This window comes from Vanacampus margaritifer, chromosome 14 (genome assembly GCF_051991255.1).
Source record: "Vanacampus margaritifer isolate UIUO_Vmar chromosome 14, RoL_Vmar_1.0, whole genome shotgun sequence".
NCBI lineage: Eukaryota > Metazoa > Chordata > Actinopteri > Syngnathiformes > Syngnathidae > Vanacampus > Vanacampus margaritifer.
Genome location: NC_135445.1, coordinates 3,017,425 through 3,039,319, shown reverse-complemented (window position 1 = coordinate 3,039,319; position 21,895 = coordinate 3,017,425). Strand labels below are relative to the sequence as shown.

At 43.4% G+C, this 21,895-nt stretch overlaps 3 protein-coding genes and 1 long non-coding RNA gene across 11 annotated transcripts in view; 2 read left to right on the top strand and 2 right to left on the bottom strand.

The window, feature by feature from the left end:
• Positions 1-3,549, top strand: part of homer1 (homer scaffold protein 1) — a 10,615-nt gene extending 7,066 nt beyond the window's left edge. For 2 of the 6 annotated variants that reach the window (XM_077542521.1, XM_077542523.1), the window contains one exon: positions 174-1,338. In XM_077542521.1, the coding sequence (XP_077398647.1) occupies positions 174-362 (189 nt within the window). In that variant the 3' untranslated portion in view covers positions 363-1,338. Of the gene's footprint in view, positions 1-173; positions 1,339-3,412 lie in introns of those variants that run through there. The other 4 variants (XM_077542525.1, XR_013288122.1, XR_013288121.1 and 1 more) reach the window with 4 other exon arrangements.
• On the bottom strand, positions 2,767-15,708 carry jmy (junction mediating and regulatory protein, p53 cofactor). Its single transcript, XM_077542517.1, has 10 exons — positions 14,965-15,708; positions 10,142-10,315; positions 7,556-7,706; positions 7,312-7,481; positions 6,526-6,691; positions 6,162-6,361; positions 5,989-6,063; positions 5,818-5,910; positions 4,579-5,044; positions 2,767-3,719 (listed from the first exon to the last, which is right to left on the bottom strand). The coding sequence occupies exons 1-10, from the start codon at positions 15,706-15,708 to the stop codon at positions 3,409-3,411; spliced, it is 2,550 nt and encodes an 849-aa protein (XP_077398643.1). The 3' UTR covers positions 2,767-3,408.
• Positions 4,901-21,844, top strand: LOC144034017 (uncharacterized). Of its 3 annotated transcripts, none has more exons than XR_013288124.1 (7): positions 4,901-5,047; positions 5,917-6,007; positions 6,181-6,718; positions 13,677-16,816; positions 17,478-17,647; positions 20,196-20,374; positions 21,462-21,844. It is a non-coding gene; the product is annotated as an uncharacterized LOC144034017 (long non-coding RNA). The 3 variants fall into 3 exon arrangements; XR_013288125.1 differs by having other exon boundaries at positions 5,917-6,718; positions 13,677-13,772; positions 13,943-16,816; XR_013288123.1 differs by having other exon boundaries at positions 5,917-6,718.
• bhmt (betaine-homocysteine methyltransferase) lies at positions 17,384-21,895 on the bottom strand. Its single transcript, XM_077542520.1, has 8 exons — positions 21,762-21,895; positions 20,207-20,339; positions 19,910-20,022; positions 19,493-19,684; positions 19,232-19,379; positions 18,979-19,161; positions 17,787-18,015; positions 17,384-17,628 (listed from the first exon to the last, which is right to left on the bottom strand). The coding sequence occupies exons 1-8, from the start codon at positions 21,783-21,785 to the stop codon at positions 17,448-17,450; spliced, it is 1,203 nt and encodes a 400-aa protein (XP_077398646.1). The 5' UTR covers positions 21,786-21,895; the 3' UTR covers positions 17,384-17,447.

The following is a 21,895-nucleotide window of genomic DNA, read 5'->3' as shown; positions in this document are numbered from 1 at the left end:
ATTCTTGCTCATTTCTAATCAAAATAATTTAGGCAAATTAAAGGTCTACTGTGATGCGGCAACATTTTATTGGGAAATAGTCCTGATTTTTACATCATGCATTGTCTAAAAAAAAAATTACGCTAAATCATTTGCATGATTTGATGTTTTTTTTTCTTCTTCTCTTTTGCCAGGACGTGGAGCGTCGTAACGAGGCGCTGGAGGTGCAGCTGGGTGAGCTGGAGCAGCGCGTGGAGGCCAACCGGCGGGAGCGCGAGGTCTTCCGCCAGAGTCTGCGCTCGCTGCTGCAGCTGCTCGACGGCAAAATCTTTGAGCTGAACGAGCTGCGGGACGCTCTCGCCAAGCTGCTCGAGTGCAGCTAGAGATGCCGCCGCCCCCCCCCCCCCCAACGGTACTCGGGTGCAGATCGAGTCGCAGCTGGATTGCAGCTTGAATGGTACTCGACTGGGAAGCAACTCAATTGCAGCTCGGGTGCACCCGGGGGGCAATTTGATTGCAGTTCAGGTGCACCCGGGGGGCAACTCTTTTGCAGCTCGGGTGCACTTGGGAGACAATTCGGATCGAACTGGAACACATCTCGATTGCGGCTCGAGCGCCACTTTTCACTGCCGCCATCACGTCGCCATGACACGGGACAACAATGTCTCAAGATGTTTACACGCTTTTTACGCATTTATGGTACTCGCTCACTATTTGCCACGCCCACTCGGATCGTTTACAACAGCCAAGTGAACGGCCGGGGATCATGATGATGCCTTTACCGCCGTCACACTGGAGCTTTTTCTTCACTTTGTTTTCTTGCTTATTCAATCATCAAACTTGGGGGGAGGAAGGGGGGGGGGCCTCGCTCCCGCCTTTTCTCTCCCGCCTTTTCTCTCCTTTTTTCCAAACGACATCATCAGCCAAATGAACAAATGGTGCGAGGACTTGACGACGGTGCGCTGTTCTTTCGTAGGACTTGGGAGGGCGACTGGCGAGCCGTCAAGCAGCAATACAAAGAAGAAGACGTGGCCAAGGGTTTAGCCCAAGCTTCGTCACTTTCAGGTACTTTGCTTTTCACTTTTGTGGTGAACATTTTGAGTGAATTTGAAAAATAATTATTTAAAAACTGGCAATATTTTTTGAACTATTTATCAAGTAACTGAAGCTTGTTTGGATTTTTTTTTTTTTTGCCAAATGTATTTTTTCCCTTGTACAGATGTTTTTTGTTCTTTTTTGCTGACGTTGCCTTTTAGTCAGTGGTTGATTTGTTGCCAAAAAAAAAAAAAGTCGGGAGAAACTCGACGCGACCTAAAGGGCTTGTTGTCAAAAGTATTTGAATTAAAATATTGATGCTGACTAATTGTCATTTTTGATTTTCTAGAAGAAAACAAATTTCAAATTGAAGAAGACATGCATTTTTTTCACATTTTAAAATAAAGTGAAAATGGTATATAAGACACAGTATTGCCTTGAGATACGAGCCATAAATAGGCTTTTTTTTAACTTGCAACCAAAAAAAAAAAAGGTTTCAAGCTGTTCATTGCCTTTCTGTTTACAGTCTAGCTAACCATAAGACAGAAATCTACATGTTGTGATTTAAAACAATCACATAGCTTTGGCTCTGCTTAGCTTAATGCTAACAAACCATGCAAAATGCCATAGACTAGGCTAATGAATAGCATCTATGTGGTGGTGTTGGTTTTTTAAGCTTACAGATATGTGAACAGTGCATCAGCAAGCACATAGACAGGCAATATATGATAATACTAATTGGCACAGCTTTTATTTATCCTCTACTAAAAGCGACTCCCAATTATTCCAGCACTTACAGTAGTTGTGAAAGACTTTTGTCTGCATGGCTGTATTATACTCCGCCCTGGTGGCCAAGTCATGTTCACCACAGGGAGCTACAATAAATTATTACACCCAAATTGTTGGTAGTTGACTTTCTTTTTAAGAATTACAATCTCAAAGTGCTAGTTTCCATACCTGGTCACGGATCTCAAGGCACCATACTTGTGTAAGTCATATTTGTCCATCTTTAGTCACAGACTTTTTTTTTTTTTGCTGTTTATTTTTAAAAGAAAAGCCAAAAAGGAAGAGGAATGTCAGGACTAAAGAGCATTTAAAAAAACAAACAAACATACAAATATTTTTTTAGGATCTGAAGCATCAATAAATATTTGAATACACAGAGGCATGCGGTTATATATTTTTTGGGACGTGTACAATGACACGTGGCTTATTATCGTTATTATTGCACGTCTGCTGCGAGGTCTGAGTACGAACTCTGTCAAACTTCGAAAGCAATCAGAAAAGCAGACTTAGAACTTAATAAAAAAAAAAGAATTAAAACATGTAGCAACACGCTAGCAGCTTTCGGGGGAAAAATAGACTTAACATTTCGGTTAGCGCTGTAATGCTAAGCTAACACCCTCCAAAACGTGTTAGCACCGTGACCACTCCAAAATTTGTTAGCATCGTGGTGATAATGCTGAGCAAACTCCTCCCTAAAATTTCTGTTATTAGTGCTGTGATGCTAACGCTAAGCTAACGCAAATTTTCCCACGGATGATAGCGTGTTGCTCTATGGTTGGAACAGTACGTTTGACACATTTCATACGCGAGGGAAAAAAAAATCTAATCGCACTCACACACACACACAGCAAACGTAATATATAAAAGAACACCTTGGGGAAAAAAACCGAGGGTACAAAAATCAATTGAAAACATGGGAATCGGCACAAGGGCCAAGGCAGTGTGTTAGGGAGCAATTGTGTTAAGTTGAGCTCCAGAACTCGCGTATCATTTGACCCCTTGACTTGTCTCCGAACTGTTGATTGTTGTTTACAAAATAACTGATCAAATTAGCCCCCACATTTGCATATTGTTGCTTTATACGACTAACAAAACCGCTCCAAATAGCGTTTTTTTTTCAAATGGCTGATTAAAATCTCTGGAACTTGCTTGGTCAGTAAAGCTCAATGTCCGTTTCTCAATATGAAGAATACAGAGTACAGTCCAAGTACTTCCTTCAAAACGTTCTTCCCAAGAACGCGAGTCTCTTTGTAAGTTGGAACTCGCTGTGTACTTCAAAATGGCTGACAGCTGAGCCTCAAAAGTCGCAAATCGTTCTTTTAAACTGCCAGTAGCCCACACGACACAAAAGCTAGTCATTAAAAAAACATTATGAATTTCATTATATAAGATAGTGGGGAAAAAATAAAAATTGGGAATACTTGGGGAGTGATGTGCAATTCCATGTGGACCTCCTTCAAGGAAGCAGTACGACGGTAAACATCACAATACACAAGTGACAAACGCATGTGCAATGGTCCACTTGGACAAAACCCACTTTGGATACAAAAAAAGTATAATTTTTGTGTGTGTGTGTTCCAATTGCACTAAAAATCATGGCCGGGCATTCTAGTTCTCCCAGTCGGTGCAGGGCAGGCCCTCGTCCTCCGACTCGGAATCGGGCGACGCCTCCTTGATCCTGCGCAGAGCCTCGTGGATGCTTTGCGTCAGGGCGTCGGCCGAGTGCGCGAAGCGATCGGCGCGGCGCGGCCGCTCGGGCGGGGCGCGCACCTGCCGGAGACGCACGCCCTGCCGGATCTGCGCCAGGATGTTCTCGCCGTCGTCGTCCGGGTCGGGGCCGAGGACGCGCAGCTCGGCTTTGCGCAGGTGGAAGCTGCCGCGCTTCAGCGACGCCAGGACCTCGTCCATCGGGGAGCTCGCTGACCACACCAGATACAAAAACGGCGACCGCTTACAACCACATGCTGGTACTTCATTTAACACAATACTTCATCATCAGGCAGTCCTGGAATATTTGTGCCAGTCGACAGTTTTTTGCCCATAAAATTGGATCATTATAAGGTATTTACCTCATTAAATATAGTAAATAAAGTTAAAAAAACATTATTAAACTATGGCAACTTTTTGGGTTAATTATTTAGTGTAAATAGAAACTTAAGAATTATTTTAATTAATGTATTTAACAGTTTTATTTGAACAATTTAAATAATTTTGTTGCAGGTACAAATGAAAGCCAATTTGACATTTAAATTAGTTTACTCCTATTAAATAATTGGTGACTTTATTCTGTGTAAATGTCAACTTGAAAATACAATTAAAATAATTTCACTTTCAACATTATTAACTAAATAATTAGTAAACGTATTTAGTGAAAATAAACACTAAACAACTGGTTATCAATAATGTGAATACAGCACTGTAATAGAATCAAGAAATTGGTTAATCATCTGCAAGTCAAAAATATAAAAATGTAGCTTTAACATTTTATTGATTTAGATAATATGAAAAATGTATTAAAATAAACAATTTCACATGTTTGCCATTTTTGTGTAAATAAACATGAGGAAAATTAACAAGTCTTGTATTTACGTTTAACTTTTTTACTATTGTATTACTTTAGTTTAAACACTGTAATATTCATCTATGTTCATCAAAAACCAGCAACAAAAAAAAAATTTTTTTTTTAAATGGATTACTGGCATTTCAATTGTCTTGCAATTTAAAACGACAAAAATCACAAAGCTAACAATGGAAGGACGTGTTGATGGCATCTCTCACCTCTCCTCCACTGTGTGGCATCCTCAGCCGACGTCTTCCTCAGCTTCTTCCTGGCCGTCAACAGTTGGCTGCTGTCGAAGAAGCGTGGCGAGATCGGAGCCAGGGGTAGCGCGGCGGGCTTGGACTCGCGCGGCAACGCCGGACGCGGCTCGACGGATATGGACGGCGCAGGAGGAGGAGGGAGCGGAGGTGGAGGAGGAGGGGGCGGGGGAGGGGCTCCATCCAGCGTGAGAACGGACGTCGGCAGGGAGAGGAACGGAGAAGATGAGTCCAGCTCGTCCAGGTGGATGGCGGGTAAGGACTCGCAGGCGTCTCCCGGAGGAGGCGCCCAAAGTTCCGGCAGGTCCGAAGCGATGCTGTCCGTTTGGACGCCGGTCGCCTGTGTGCAGGGAGGCTGACCCGCTCGCCGCCGCGTCTGAAGCTGCCTCAGACGACTGGACTTCAGGGTCACGTGACCCGGATAACGCTGGTAGGGGAGGAGGAATGAGTCCAAATGCAATTGTTTCATATGGAGGACCAAAACGGCCAAAATTCGAAATAAATAAATGACTAAATAAATAAATAAATGACTAAAAGTGAAAATAAAAACGGCTATAAAAATATATATAATTCGAAAATTAAATCCCCAAAAACTTATATAAATGGAAATAAAAACGGATATAAAAAAAATTATTCGAAAATTATTATTTTTTTTATATATATAAATGAAAATAAAAACGGATATAAAAAATATAATTCAAAATTAAATTTAAAAAAATGATAAATGGAAATAAAAACAGCTGTATATATATATATATATATATATATATATATATATATATATATATATATATATATATATATATATACACACACACACACAAAAATAAATAAATTTGTATTAAATAAATAAATAGCTAAAAGTGAAAATAAAAACGAATATAAAAAAATATATAATTTGAAAATTTTATCCCCAAAAATGTATATAAATGGAAATAAAAACAGCTATATATATATATATATATATATATATATATATATATATATATACACACACATACACACACACACACACAAATAAACACATTTGTATTAAAACGTTTTATATAAAAAAAAATTCTCCACTTCAGTCATTTATTTATTTAGTCAAGTTTTGGTTCCTCCATAGTTTTAAGGTTTTTAATGTTTGGTCAACGAGTAATATTGCATCATTCAAGACAGTTGTATGTACAAATGTGCAAAAACAGGACTGGACTCCACCTGATTGAGGCTACGAAGTCGATCCAGAGTTCTTTGCCTCTCCAGACTCACTCGCGCATTCCGCTCTGCTTCCTCTTCTTCTGTTTCTCGCACCTGTAGCGCAAAGCGGCAACCATCACGTTCAGCCACGAACCTCAAGTTGATCAGGATGCTCACGGCCGCCGGTCATACCTGCAGGGACGTGTTACGGGTGAGGATGCCCTGACGTGCTTCCATTTTCTGCTTGTGATTGGAGATGCAGATTTCCTGTTCCGAGAGTGAATGAAACCATTTAGAAAAGGGACGACTTCTCAAAACTTCTTGGTTCCAGGGAGAACTACTGTTTTCCCATTTGGGCAGGTCACCTTCTTGTTTTTGAGGTAGACTTTCTTGGTGGTGATGCGTCCCCTGCGGGCCTCCAGCTGCCGAGTCCTCTGCCGCAGGATGCCCAGTTCTTCATTGTCACGGAGGGGCGGCAGAGGCGGGGGCTCGGCCGGGTCCTCCGCCCCCTTCATGGCATCCGGGCTCTCGAAGGCATCGTAGTACACAACCTCGTCCTGCCTCTCTGGAAGGAAAAAAAAAAAAAAAAAAAGGTCAGTTCCATTTTTTACAAATGTTCAAGTATGACTATATTTTTTGCTACGGGGTGCAAGTCGTACCCCGCCCATCCCCAACAATCGTCTTTTACTTGACAAAACTGCTCGGACATTAGAATTGTAGTCGTCTCACCCGTAATCTGTCTGCGCAGGCTCTGCAACTGCGCGGTGAGCAGCAGCTCTTCGCAGCGCAGCACCTCGGCCTGGATGTCGTACAGCTGCAGCTGGAGTTCGTAGTAGAGCGCCTCCAGCTGGTCCAGGTGCAGCATGGCGTCCTCGCCGCCCTGCAGGCTCCGCATCTGAGGGGGGGGGGGGAAACCACACAGGTGAGGCTCTTGTGATTAGATACATAATACAACACTCACTAGGCCACGCCCCTTAAAGGACATCATCATGCACTTTATACACGTACACATTATAGAAGACTTTTTAGTAGCATACTTCAATAACAATACAGTGTAATGCTAGCTTGATACAAATATATATTGAGAAACGCCATAGACTAGCTAACTGAAATTAGCATAAAAGTTACAGTACTTAAAAACCTTCACACAACAGCTACTTAAGTGAATGCAGAAGAAGGTTCCAATTGAATTCTATTAAAAATAACTCGTTTGGGAAGAATTTGTGCCTTTGCGTAGTGTTATCTTACCTGTTGATGTGAGTTCCCACATATTCATTATTTGAAGGAAAAACACTCCCGAAGTCGATGCTAACTTCCTGTTAGCATTTGAATGGGATCCTCCCTTTAGCGCTAAGCTAGCGATATTTATATAGAAAACGAAGAATGTTTTGTATTTAAATATACATTGGATGTAAACAATGCGTAGCAATTTCAGCCCTCTTCACTTTTCTTAACCATCAACGCACACAGGGTGTTATGGACGCCGCATACACACACACACACACACTACGCTACCTCCTCCTTGAGGCCGTGCTTCCTCTGTTCGAGGCAGATTTCCTTGGCCCGCATCAGCTGCAGCGTTTCTTTGGAGACGGAGTATTGCAGCCACTCCATGCGCTCCACCGCAGCCACCCACGCCGACTTGCCCAGCCTCCTCTGGTCGGCGCGCATACGCTCGTGCAACGCTGACATAACCACGAGAGACCTTTTTGCACACGCTGCGCAAAATTGGGGCTCACTGTGCTCGAACGCGTTTTACCTTTCTGCGCTCGATTGGTGGTTTCAAAAAACTTGACGGTCAGCTCCTGGATGGCGAGGACGGCGGCGTGTGCCTTCTTCTGCCACTCCTCGTCCTCCCTCCTCAGGCTGTCCACACGGCGAGGACCCAGGCGCTCCGTCTCCAGTGAGATCTTACCGGGGCGAAATAAACAGGTACAAGTCAGGCAGGTGTAATGAAAGCAGCGAGCAGCAGATGGCGCCAAAAGGGAGGAAGAGCTTTTAGGTAGAGAAAAGCCCGTCTTTAATATGAGCGGGAAGCAGTCAACTAGTGCACAATTTTGCCTCACTAGTAACATGTAGTTGTCACAATAGTATGCTAAAGTTGTCCAATTAATGAGGCATACTAGTAGCCTACATGAATGCCCAAACATCTTCGCATGGACCACCATCCCCCACCGTCCCCCACCGTAACGCCTTAAAGGAAGAAAACGTCCACAGATGAACTCCCAGCCAGGGCCTAAATGTAAAGCAGATGTGTGAGTGTGTGTACAGTCTGTACCGCAACCAGCGAGTGGTTGTGCACGTGAGGCACAAAAGTAGTGTTAAGTTAGGAACAAGCTGGGAGGGGGGGGGAATGGTAAGGGTGATTACATCATTGAGCAGAAACGTGTACAACTTATAAAAGAACACAAAGATATCTGTGGATTGTAGCCATGATAGAATAAAATTAAATAAAAAAAGGCAAATCTGCTTTTAAATTTTCTGCAAATTTTACCTCCTTTGCTACCACATTCAAAACAAGTTTTGCTTTAACTATTTAAAATCTCTACGTAACAATGTTGTTGCTTTTTTAACACTCTATGACATGGGTCAACACAAAATTTGTAAAACAAAAAAAAACAATAAACAACCTTAGACACCCCAGCGAGTCGCGTCGCAGTCCCCACGCAGAAGCTAGCAACAGCTAGCTAACAGCCTTAAGTCACATCCCAGCCATCGAGCGTCAGCCCCGGATTCCACTTTTCGGCCACGAGAGCTCGATGGTGATTGTGTTGTGCGATGCGTCGTGGTCTTAATAACGGCCCTTGCCTTTCTTGCATGTTAACATGTCATCCCCGCTGCATTGTTTACATGCACCATAGATGCGGCTAGCCAGAAAATGGCCGCCCCCTGACACAATGCGAAAGCTGCGTCGCATTGCAGGACGTGGCGGCAATTTTTTTTCAGCTAGCTGTAACCATGTCTATGTACAGTGATTTGCTAGCGGTACACACAGTTAATTATTCATATTAAAAAGTGTGGAGGAGCTTTATTTAGTTAGTCTAATCTGGGGGGCGGGGGGGGGGGGGTCTTTGCCGCCATCCATACACAGTTCCAAACAAGATTTTTGCTATCCGCAGCCTCATTTGCCAGACACTTGCTGTCTTCACATCCTAGCGTTTAGCAATCTGCCGTTAGCATGCAGCTAGTTCTGCTCATTTTAACAGCTGGCTTTTGACGTCACTTTTGTTTCTCTCACACTTGTGCTTCATGGCGGCTAGCGACGAAACGCAGACGCATCGCTAGCTAGGAAACATGGCGTCTCTCTTATCTGGCGCTGGAAGACGACAAGACGCGAGTGTGTTTATTTTTGCTTAGTTGACTGCGTCCACGAGGCCGAGATAAGCAGCTGCAGCAGACATCCTATAATGTGAAAAACTGAAGACGTACTTTGTAGAAGTCATTCTGGGAGCACTTTGCTTTTTCTTTGTTTGTTTTTTCCACCACGCGTGCTGTCAAAAGGTGGAATGTCTTATTGTTTTGCTGAACCTATTTACTGCCATTGACAGCAATAAACCTCAGAAATTAATTTGAACTATTTCTATTAGTTTAACATTTTTTTCCCATTTTTGTTAACAAGAGAATGAAAGCCTAGAATTTTTTTTTTTTTTACATTTAGAACAGATATAAAATTTGGGATTAATCGTGAGTTAACTAGTGAAGTAATGCGACTAATTACGATTACAAATTTTAATCACCCGATGCCCCTAATTTTTAATACTTTTTTCTTTATTTATTTTTTTAAATCTTTTTTTTAAAGAAAAGATTATTAAAAATTAGGGCGTCAGGTGATTACAATTTTTAATCGTAGTTAATCGCATGACTGCACTAGTTAACTCACGATTAATCACAAATTTTATATTTGTTCTAATACAATTAAAAAATAAATTCTAGGTATTCATACTCTTGTTAACAAAAGTGGGAAAAATGTTAAACTAATAGAAATAGTTCAAATGAATTTTTGACGTCTATAGCCGTCGATGGCAGTGAATGAGTTAATGGATGTCACTCAGTTTTGCCATCTCATCATTTTTATACTGTTAATGCGCTAACATTTTATAGATTTTTTTTTTTTTTAATCTTACAGTGAAAAATGTTTAACCATACCTTTCATTTCTTTATTTTATTAAAATATTCCAGTTTTGATCAAAAAGAGACATTTTTAAAAAAAAAACTTTATTTGGCTTTACGTGCTTTGCTCCGGGACAAACTCCAGTAGTTAGCCGTAGCCGCTACTAAGCCCTAAAACAGATGGCCTTTGGATCCGCGTGTGTGTGTGTGTGTGTGTTTGTAGCGTGTGTGTCACCTTAATCTGCTGCCGTCTGAGCATGGCGAGCTCCCTCATGTCCCTGAAAGGCTGCAGCAGGTAGTTGTAGAGCTGCGTGGCGGCCTCCAGCATCTGGCCGTACGCCTCGTCCTCCTCCCCGTAGACCTGCAGCAGCTCCACCATGCTGTCCAGGGCCCGGTGCTTGTCCAGCGCCTGCCGGCAGAACGCGACACGTTAAGACATTGAGATATCATCTGGGTTTTACATTTACGCTTAAAAAAAAAATATATATATATATATATTTTTTTTTTTTAAGGTAAATGTTACCATTTATAGTGGCTGCTCATAAAAAGTGTAGGCTAAAATGCTTTTCTCATAGCGGAACAAGGCGGCGTGTCAAGTGACAACCAATACTGTACAACGTAAAGATTTGTGCCTCTCCGACTTCCACTGAGGCATCCATTGAACACTACTACTGCACTACATTCTGCTGTTGAGCTGCCCTAAGAGCTCCGGCCGCAGATTCCCTTTAATCCCAGATTAGCGAGGCTTGGATTTTATGATTGGGATTGGAGCGACGTTTCAAATTCAGCCAGTTTGCGTATGTTATGGTCATAATAATAAAGTGTTATTTTTAAAAAAGCGCATATATTATAATCATGGAAGAGAGGCACTTTTATGAGCAGCGGGCCGGGCTGAGGGTCTCACAAAGTGAACCATTCAGGCGAGGTAACACTGCTGCTACTGTTTACGGCCCTGCGCCATCCCCATGGCAACCACTTGCCCCGTGTGTGTCTGTGTGTGCGTAAAAGGGCATACCGGACAGTCGGGACGAGGACGGTCACTCGGTGTTGAAACAACCGTCGCCGTCGTCAACTCTGAGTTTATCGTGGGGGCTACCTAGCCTGTCCTGGCTAACTTTGAGCGAGAAAGGCGGGGTTACAGTGCACCCTGGACTGGTCGCCGGCCAATCACAGGGCACGTACAGACAAACAACCACTCACATTCAAAATCACACCTAAGGACAATTTAGACTGAACCTGAGAAGCACGTTTTTGGAAAGTGGGAGAAGCCGATGCAGCTAGAGAAAACCCACACAAGCATCGTGAGGCCACACCCCGGATTTGAACCTGTAACCTCAAACCTGTAAGGCAGATGTGCCAACTCACCCACCTTGCCACTGCCAGGAATTGAAAATGATAAAATATTTAACCAAACTATCATTTTGTCTATCGAAAGTCTGCTAGCTTAATGCTAACGTATAACATGAAACCCCATTGACAAGCTAATGGAAATTAGCATAGATGTTATGGTAATTATTCACCTTTAAAGTGGAAGTCAACTTTAAACATTTATTGACAATAATATGTTATATGTGACCACACTAGACTAAACATGACATTCTGATTAATATTACATTTGTGGAATATGAGTAATGAAGCCAAACCCAGCTGTTTTTAACCATCTCAGGGGGCGGCCATTTTGCCACTTGCTGTTGTCTGAAGATGACGTCAATGTTGCTCAGGCAGCAACCAATCACAACTCACCTGTTTTCTGAAGCTCAGCGCTATGATTGGTTGTTTTCCTGAGACCTGAGCAAAATTGATGTCATTGACAGTCGGCAGCAAGTGGCAAAATGGCCGCCCCGAGATTGATTTTGCTGCTGAACTCAATATTCCACTAACACAATATTAACCAGAATACCATATTTAAACTAGTGGGGCTGCATAGAACATATTTAATACTCACAGATATCTTTTATGTGAGCAACTAGTACAAACCAAGTTTTTTGTTGGAGACCTTCTCTGACTCCACAGTGGACATCCCCTCAAACGGTACAACTTTTACCCTCGTAAAAGGTACATTTTCCCTTTTTATTAACTCGTCCAATGGTTTGAAGCCAAGAAAAACAAAATGGAGTCCAGGCCTTGCCTCATTTTGCGCATTCCAGGCTTCCAAGAAGCTCTTCCGTGCTGAATTTAGCAGCAACGGCGCTGCGTGTAATTACAGACCACGTTCGGGCCGCCACAGCAGCGGCAAACCGATCATCAACGACCCACTCTACCAGTTTGCGCAGAACCGGCGCTGCCGCTCAGTCTCGCTAGAGCACTTTTTTTCCCCCTCCCCTCTCTGCGTAAACAACACGCCCCGTTTGCCAAGGTTTGTTTCGGTTGGCAAAAACAGAACATCTATCGTTACGTGTGGGTCTTGGAACAAAGAAAAAAAGATTGGAAGATTTGAAAAATCCCCAAAATGTCCAAGGACGCCCCCTTTCTATGCCTCTCTGTGACTCTTCCGGTCTCTCTATCCCCGTCGCAACCTGCCGATGTGCGCGTGTGACATTCTGCGCTCCGTTGCCACTTCCCTCTGAGAACATCCGCTTTGAAGATGCAAACGGAGCATTCAAACCCGCAGACAGACTTGCTAACCACACACACGCCGCCGTTCAGCAAGTTATCATGTCTGCCCTGTGGTCAATATTTGACGGTCGCGCCTGGCGTGCGTCAAGTGTTTGCCTCGCCAGGTGTCACACGGTGATCACCGCGAACAAACACGTCTGAGATTTCAAAGCGGCGTCACTGACATTCTGAGTCGAGGCAGTATTTTTTGGGCGCATCACTTCAAATATTTGTAAATGGAAAGGGTGGAGTGCTTAATGGAAAATACCTCATTTAGTCAAGTAACACCACCCGTGTGCTTATTTTAGCAAATATTTTCTATATTTTAAGCATGTGATTGAGTCAATGGGCAGGTCTTAGCTACAACAACAACAGGAGGAAATGTATGACTTTTAAATCCTTCAATTGAAATCGACAAGATGACTGGAAATAATCTACCAAGTTATACGTTTTTACTTTGAGTGTATTGTGATATTTTTTTCACCAAGAAAAAAAAAAAGAGTCTCTAAATTAAATGTAAAATTTAGAGGAAAACAAAAAATTCTACTTTTAACTAAATATTAAAAAAATAAAAAATAAATTCCAAATAAATCTCCAACAACTGCCCCTCCCCCACCAAACAGTATTTTTTTTTTAAATTACTACAATTAATTTAAATTCAATTACACAAATTTCAATTACATTTCACAATTACAAAATCAGCATAATCATCCCCAAAATTATTTAATACAAATTTTGATTTGAGTTGTTTAAATGTATACATTTGGATTTTTTATGTGAAAATAACTAATTGAATAAATTTAGTTACATCCAATGAACTTGCATAATTATAGTGTTTCAAATATTATTTTACATTCAAACATTTTCTTGTTTTGTACCAGAAAATAAATGGCCGTCCTAATCGTGATTTCAATTCCTACCAAAAATAATCGTGATTAATATTTTCGTCAGGAGCTCTAAGGTGAAACCACGGCTGCAGAAATCTGAGAACGCTGGGAACCCCTGTACAGTACATTTTAAATCATAATCTTCTATTTCTGATTACAACCACAAAAAAAAAAGCGCTAGAAACATTTTTTTTTTCCTGGTAGATTCAGTAACACGATACTCTGTAGGTCTTAAAAGATCAGGCAACTATCAGTGAATAATGGACTTTATTTTGATTTATTTTTTAGGATGGATGCGCAGAAAAGACTGCACTAGCAACACAAACCAGTTGCATGTTTGACCCCAGCTACTCCCTAGAGAAGACAAAGGGGTGCATTTCTTTGGTAAGAACATCGTTGACCCTTTCCAGGAAAGAGTCGATTCTCGAAAAGGGAGTCGTACCGAGTCCGTCGCTCGCATGTGCCATGCGTCGCTTCCTGGGAGGACCCCTGACAGCTGCTGTAACTCGAGCTCTAATTGTTGTCTTTTGACTCCGGTAACACCCTTCCAACAGCGACCTGATGCGTGGCCCCGGGGCCGGATCGGGTTACATGCGTGGGGAAGTGCGGCGACAGATGGGAGGTGACGGCGCTCGGGGGAGGTCGCGGCGGTGGGATAAAAAGGAAGGAGGAGGAGATTTGGGAACAATTGGAAAAAGTGCACATCTCTGTGGGGATCGTTGGTGTAAAGTGCTCACGCTAAAAACAAACATGTTGAAATAAACGTCATAGATGATGACCATGAATGGCGAGGACACTGGTTTTATGCAAGGGAAGACTTATAAAAGGCAGGGAGTTCTGCAGCAAAGTCGAGACTGTGGAGTCTAAACAAAACTGCCCCAACAACTAGAACTAGTCAACCAATAGAAATTAGTACCTGGTCAACGAAGGAACTAGAACGAGCACCCGATTGGCCACGGTAGCCAAGGTAATAAAAATAGTACCTGGTCAGGGTACTCGATATCGTCGCCCAAGGTACTTGATACCGACAAGGTCAGCCAAGGTGATAGAAATAGTAAGCACTCAACTATAGTACTAGTAGACATCAAGTTGGTCAACGTACTTTAAACTGTTCCGGGGAATTTTATCGAGGAATACTACCAGTAAACTAAGGTAGTAGAAAATAATATGCTATATCAGCCAAGGCAATACTTCTCGTAGAAAAGTAAAGTAGTCTTTGACCAGCTGAACTTGGGGTGGTAGTCGTACGAGTACCATGGCTGACTGGTCCTAGAAAGTAGTTGCCCGACAACCAACCGAGTAACTAAAGTCATTCAAGACACTAGAAATTAGTACGTCAAGGTACTAGAAAATGGTTTAAAAAAATGAATTAGGACACGGTCAGTAATGGTACTAGAAATTAGTACCTAATTCATTGTCAGCCAAGTAGTATCTGATTGGGCAATGTACTGCATATAGTGGTCAGTCAGCCAAGGTACGAGAAACTAGTACCAAGTGAGTAAAGGTACTAGGATTGATAGCGATAACAGCATTAACTTAACTGTTGATTTGAACCACGACAAATGTGTGTCCTGACCTCCTGTAAGCGCCTCTTGGCTCGGTCCAGTCCGTCCTCGTAGCCTTTCCTCCGCAGTTCGCTCAGACTCTCGTAGTACTCCTCCGTGTCGTCGCTGTCGGTGAACAGCACCTGCGAGAAGATCTTCCAGCCGCAGGTATCCAGCGCATGACCCAGGTAGACCTGCAGCTGGTAGCACAGCGCCTCCGTCTCCCGCTCCGACGACGACGCGGCCGAGACGCCGAACAGGACCGACCACACGCCGGACGGCTCTTCCGGGAAGGCCGGCAGACATGGCTCCAGCTCGGCGTTGACGGCGCACAGCTGGTGGTGAGCCGCCCGCAGCTCCTGGAACGAGAAGAGGCCAGCCCAGCTGAAGTCTTGGCGGCCGCCAGCCTCGGGGTCATCCGCGGGGGGGAGCGGCGCCCCCGCGGGGTCCACAAACTCCGTGTCGTTGACCTTGGGTGACACTAAATCCCAACTGTCAACTTTTCCCTTCGGCCGAACTTTCGCCGGGCGACCGCCGTCTTGCGTCGACGCCGTGCCGGGCTGCCTGTCATCCGTGGCCGGGCTCCAGTCGAGGAGCGGGTCGAAGAAGGTGGTCCGCTTCTGTACCGTCCGGTCGTGGCAGGTTATGGCGAACTTTCCTTCGATGTCGTTCCAGGCCACGATAAAGGCAAATTTGTGTCGTTCTTTTTCATCGAACGCTTTGGGCCGGACGGACACCCAGCCGGACTCCAAGTTGTCCTCCATGGTGAAGGACATCGAAGCCTAAGCTGGACAACAGGCGGACGGTTACCGCGAGGTGGGGGTTGAGGCTGTCGAAGCTAAGTGCTAAATGCTAAATAGCTGGTAAAGTGCAATTAGAAACACGCTAGCAAGCCGATTAGCACGAAACGAGCGGCCGAAACAAAGGCTCTCGGCTCGATCCGCCCGGCACGCGAGCTAACGGCGGCCCGGAACGAAGGCAGGCCCGAGCGACGTACGTCCAGTCGGCTGTCATGACACCCCCCGGCCCGCTCGTCTTGGCTTCTGCTCGGCTCAGTCCACTTGGCTATTTTCGAACCTTTTCTCGTTAGTTTTCTTTTGTTGTGTCCGTGACGACGACGTCGACGAATCAGCTCAGCTCAGCTTCCAACACCGTCACGTGTGAGCTTGTGTTTACAAGCCGAGCGCGTGCACGACAAATCCGGGGGAGGGCTGCTGCGTTCAGGAGCCAACAAGAAAATTATACATGTAGCTATCACAAATGGCACCTAGTTAGTCGACAGCCCAACTAGTACTTGTCAGCCTAGGTACTAAACGTACTGTCTGGTCAATTGAAGTTGCTTGACATTATTACATGGTCAGCCAAGGGACTAAAAATAGTGTCTACTCAGCCAAGGGTACGTGGATAGCCAAGTAAGTCAACATACTAAAAAATAGTACCTGGCTACTGGCTTAGTCAACGTACTTGAAAGTAACTTCGGTTAGCCAAATATGTTAATAATAGCTGGTAGTCGAGACACTAGAAATTAGTAAACACTTGGGTATTAGAAATTAAGTGGTACCTAATTCTGTCAAGGTACTAAAAAATGATGTTGGTCAAGTCTAAGGCGAGCGCGTGCATGTTAAATCTGGAGGAGGGCTGCCGGGTTCAGGGACTACACAGAGAACAGTACATTTCAAATTAAGATTAAATTAATATGTTTATTTAGTGAAAGAGTGGTGCGTCCATTTGTGTCTTATGTTGTCTCTTGCTTGATTTCTCAATGATCTCGAGGAGCGTAAACATCTGCACGTGGGAAAACCCATGATGGCATCACGCCGATGGGACTGCGGGACGGCGGGGGCGTGGCTAACGAGCTCAATACATCCTACGGCAAGCAATGAGGTTCGAAATACATGGTAAACAAAGCTTTTCTTTCATGCTGCCTGGCGAGGATGGAACGAGACAAAAGGGACGTTTTAACACGAAGTGGCTGTGAACCGTTTGTATGACCTTTAAATAAACCGATAATTGAAGATACACGTTGTGTAACTTAAGTTATGGATCTCATAATCATTAGTGGAGCTAAGCAGTTCAGAAAATGGATGGATGGATAGTATAACATACTGAAAAATAAATCAAATTAATATATGAATAATACAATTCTTAAAAGAAATTGTGACCACTATGAGTTTGTTGTTTTTGGCTAGCCAATAGTGTCCTTGATTTCGAACCTGGCCCAGCAAGGAATTACAGTACCGAGTCAGCTAAGGTACTCAAATAATACATTATCAATTGTATCCAGACAGCAACATCAAAGAAATAGTACCTGGTCAGTCAAGGTACAGTACTAGATATGTACCTGGATGTACAGTCATGGTAATAAACTGTCCACTAGAGGTCAGCATTGTTTTCCTTAGCAGGTGCATTTTAGGTCGGCGTCATGAGTTGTGACAAAGAGGAACATGAAAATGAAGGTTTTGTATATATTTAATATTGTTGTTGTAAAAATGACATTTCCGCACGTGATCGCTTCTCACTGGCCTTTGTTGGCCTTGTGGAACAGATCCTGGAGCTGCTCCTTGCTGGTGGCTTCCTTCTGCTGCATGAGGTCCGCGTGACCTTTGGTGACCCCCCAGCTGTCTGGCGTGGACATAGAAGGACACATGGGCCGACCCGACGCCGGCTTCAGCTTCTCCCAGTAGTCTCGGCGGGCCCTGAAGCAAAGACGTTAAGGTGGGGGACAATTGCTTTTAACGCAAATTAAACCTGACAGCGACAATATCGATATTTGATCTGGTGTATCAACCAGTGATCAATATTTTACGGCAAGCGTAGTCGTGTAGTTTTGATACACGGTGCTGCATTATCGTACCTGGCTCTGCACCAGGGCTTAGTGTGCATCTCCAGGCCGCTGCCCCACAGGCCGTGCTTGTCGCTGCCCGCCGGCAGGAAGCCCCTCTCGGGCGCCAGCTCCTCGGCCAGGGCGCGCACGTGGTAGGGCTCGAACCCGCAGCAGCCGCCGATGTAGCGGATGCCGACGGCGTACGCTTCCCGAGCATACTTCTGCATGTCCCAGCGGGTTAGGATTCTCGGCTCCAGACCTGTCAGGGGGGGGCAGTTTGTCAAGGTGCTGCAAGTCGTACCCGGTCAGCTTTGGAACGAGAAACAGTGAGGTCCCATTGGCACTCAATGTCCATTTTTTTAAATAATATTTTCTAAAAACGTATTAGGTTTTAAACTTCCTACTTTATTTGTGTAATATAATGCTTTGTTTTTTCACAAATAAATCCAAATTTAATGTCATATTGAGCATTTTTTCTAAAAATGTCAACTTTATTCTTGAAATATTACACTTAAAAAAAACCCCACTTTATTCTTGTAATATTACAACTCTTTTAATGGATTTTTTTTTAAAATAATACTTTTTAAAAAATTCAACTTCAACATCATATTTTTTTTTCTAAAAATAAATACCACTAGGTTTTTCTTGTATTTTTTTTTTTTACAAATAAATTCCAACTCCAAGTTCTCTAAATACATGAATACAGCTTTATTCTCACAGTATAATGCATTTAAAAAAAGATCCAGCTTTATTGTAAATTACATTTTTTTCCTAAAAAAATAATAAATCCAAATTTATTCTCATATTACCCTTTTTTCTTCAAATAAATCCAACCTAATTCTGGTAATATTAATCATTCTTTTCTTATACCAAATACATTTATTCTTGTACAATTTCTCCTAAAAAAATCTAGCTCAATTTTTGTATTACACTTTTATTTCATCCCCAAAATTCCAACTTCTTAAAATTCTAATGATATTCAAATTTGTGTTCTCTAAATAAATAAAACATCACTCTCTTATTTGTTTCTTTTTGTTTTAAAATTTTCAGCTGAAATCTTGTAATAGTGTCCCTTTTCCCCTCAAATCAATTTGGCTTTATCCTTGCGTTATGTCTTTCTTCCCCACAAATCCAAATTTATCCTTGTAATATTTAGGATTTTTATTTTTATTTTTTTAAGTTAATTGTGTGAGTAGGTGAGGACTGATGAACCGCTACGTACTGAAGGGGAACTCTGGCAGGTCAATGAATCCCTGTTTGTTGCAGTCGGGCGTGTGATAGGCGAGCGGCTGGCTCATGTAGTGCGCTTTCAGGCCGGCCTTCTCCACGCCCGCCTTCATCATGGCCACCGTGCGCACGCAGGTGGCTGGGTCAAAGTGGCAGTTGACGCCCACGATTTCCGCACCTGCGGCCCGGGAGGGAAAAGTTGGGCTTGAAAACTGATGTCCGACTTTTCACACGGAATGTTTTCGTACCGGCTTTGACGAGGCGGACGGCGCACTCTCCCGGGCTGACGCCGTTCAGATCCCCCTCGGGTCCGATGCACAGTGTGGCTGCCACTGGCTTGCCGGTGCTTTTCAGGACCTGCACCGCCCACTCCGCCTCCTCCACATGCTCAAAGTACTGCAAAAAGTGACAGCAGTCCAACATGTGATTGGAATCAAATGACCTGATAAAGGTTATGACAGCCTGGAGGCGTTTCATTGAGGTTTGGCATTCAGTTTGCGTTTCAATACCTCAGCGATCAAGAAGTCGACATTCTTGCGCACAAAGACGTCCAACTGCTTCTTGAAGATGGCCTTGACGTCATCCTGACTCTTGCAGCTGAGGTACGAGGGCGTCTGGGACACGCCGCCCGCCACCAGGGCGTCGCCCTCGTCGGCCACCTGTCTCGCCAGGTCGCACGCCGCTTCGTTGATTTGCTGCCCCTGCAGGCGGGAGAGAGGTAGCGCAGGAGTGGGTTTATCTTACATGATTTGCCGGCAGCTGCGGATATAAACGGAGCGGCGGCGGTAAGAGGAGCCAGCGGGTCAGTTGAGATGACGATCCTGTGGAGGCTCAACTACTTTATTTTGGTTTCTCGTGGAAGACTCGGGTGGAGACCGAGCGCTCGTCTAATCAATATCAATCGTGCTAAGAGAATCGGCACTCACGGTGAAGCTCTGGGTGTTGCCCCTGTTTTCCAGCTTGTCGTCGCTGGCGTAGAAGGTAAAAGTCTGCATGACGTTGGATCCAGCCCTGAGGAACTCCCTGTGCAGCTGCCGCACTGAAAGCACACGAGATAGCGATCAAGACAAAACACGATAATGTTCAATATTTGTTTTCCATCTTCAGGTCCATGCACTAGTGACGCTCTTAATCTTCTCCAGTTTGACAAATTAGCTCATTAGTAGCACGACTGTTTCTTCTACTACTAAATGCTCCAACGGCTTTCCATAGGAACCGCATACCCGCTTCAGGGTGCTCGGCGGCGGCTTCGGGCGTCCACGGCCCCGCCTTGACGTAGCCTCGCTTCTCCAGGGCGAAGACGAAGCCGCCATCGCCGATGACCACCTCGCCGGCGTCCAGTCGCTCCAGGATGCCCTGGATAGCCGTTTGTCACAAAGGTGGCATCAGAGGTGATAAAAGTACTCGCAAACTAAGTAGAAGTATCGGTACTTGTTTAAAAACAAAAACCTGGTAAAAGTAGTACAGATTCAATACGTATATTTAGCGAATTTAGATGCTTAAAAAAAAAGGTTCGCATTAAACGGACTTGGATATGGCACTTAGCGTATTTTCCTCCAATAAATACGGTATATCCTGAATATCCTTAACTCATTCACTCCCAGCCATTTTCACAGAAGCAATCCCCTTCATTACCGTCTGTTTTACTGGATTTTGACTGATTTTGTAAGGCCCATAGAATATTGTGTTCTATTGCTATAACAACATGGAACCTACCAAAAGAAAGATTAAAGTCTCCTCTTTCATCAGGAAAAAAAGTATGAAAAAATATATATATTTCTATCTGTTTCCGTTTTGCAGCAATTAGCATTAACCAACCATTATTAGAATATAACTAAGTTTCATCATTATTCACAAATCTATTTAGAATTGAGGGGTTTTTTTTTCAGCATGGCCCTGGTTGATCTCCTTTGCTCTGCTGCCACCTGCTGGCCGTTTGTGTAATAACTACCATTTCTTCAACCATACTTTGCAGTTGAGAGGCTGCATCAAAGCCTTCTGTATGCTCTAGCATTAAAAAACACACACATAAAAAACATATAAATACGTCTTTGGGACACTTAAAACATTTAAAACGGGAACAAATGAGTTCATATAAAGTATTGTACCTTATTTATTTGAGGAAATGCAGTGTATAAAATGTAAATTTTTGGGATATGCAGTATATCTGTATTAATTTGGGAAAATATTGTATTCATTTCCTCAAATAAATATATTTGAGGAAACAGAGGACATAGAGCATATACTGTAGTTCTTCAAATAAATAGAGGCCTTACAGTAAACACCATATTTCCCCAAATGAATACATATTGTATTTATTCATATGCTATCAAAGCAACATGTACACATAGCTTTGTTGTTGCTATCTTGTGTAAGCAAAAATGCTATATTAGCTAATGATGACTGAAAGAATGTAGTTTACTAGTAAACGTGTTTTGTTTCAGATTTGACAGATATCTTTTTTGTGGTGTTTTTTAGGATGGCAAAAGAAGCAACGCGGTTGTCCAAGTCGATGCTGTCCATAATTTTTTCTGCCGCTCAATCAAGGTTGGTTGACTTACTCTCTGTTTATTTTATTTTTTTATTTTTTTTTATTGTCTCGCTATATTCGCCAAGGATGAAAAAAGTAACCAGCCTATTTTGACAAAAGTAAGGAGAAGAAAGTGCAGAAACCGATTTTTCACATGTAGGGAGTAAAAGTAAAATAACGCTCGAGGAAAATACAGACCTGAAAAATCTTAACATCACAAATCACGCATACTTGATGCTTGGTTGTACCTTCTTTGTCCCTGCTGGTGCCATGGTTCCGTTTCGTCGTCTTCGAGATGGGGAAGGGCTCTCTTCAGGCGTCCGTGCATCTTTTATACCCTACGGGTGGGGGTTTAGGGGGACGAGCGGGAAAGGGGTGCAGT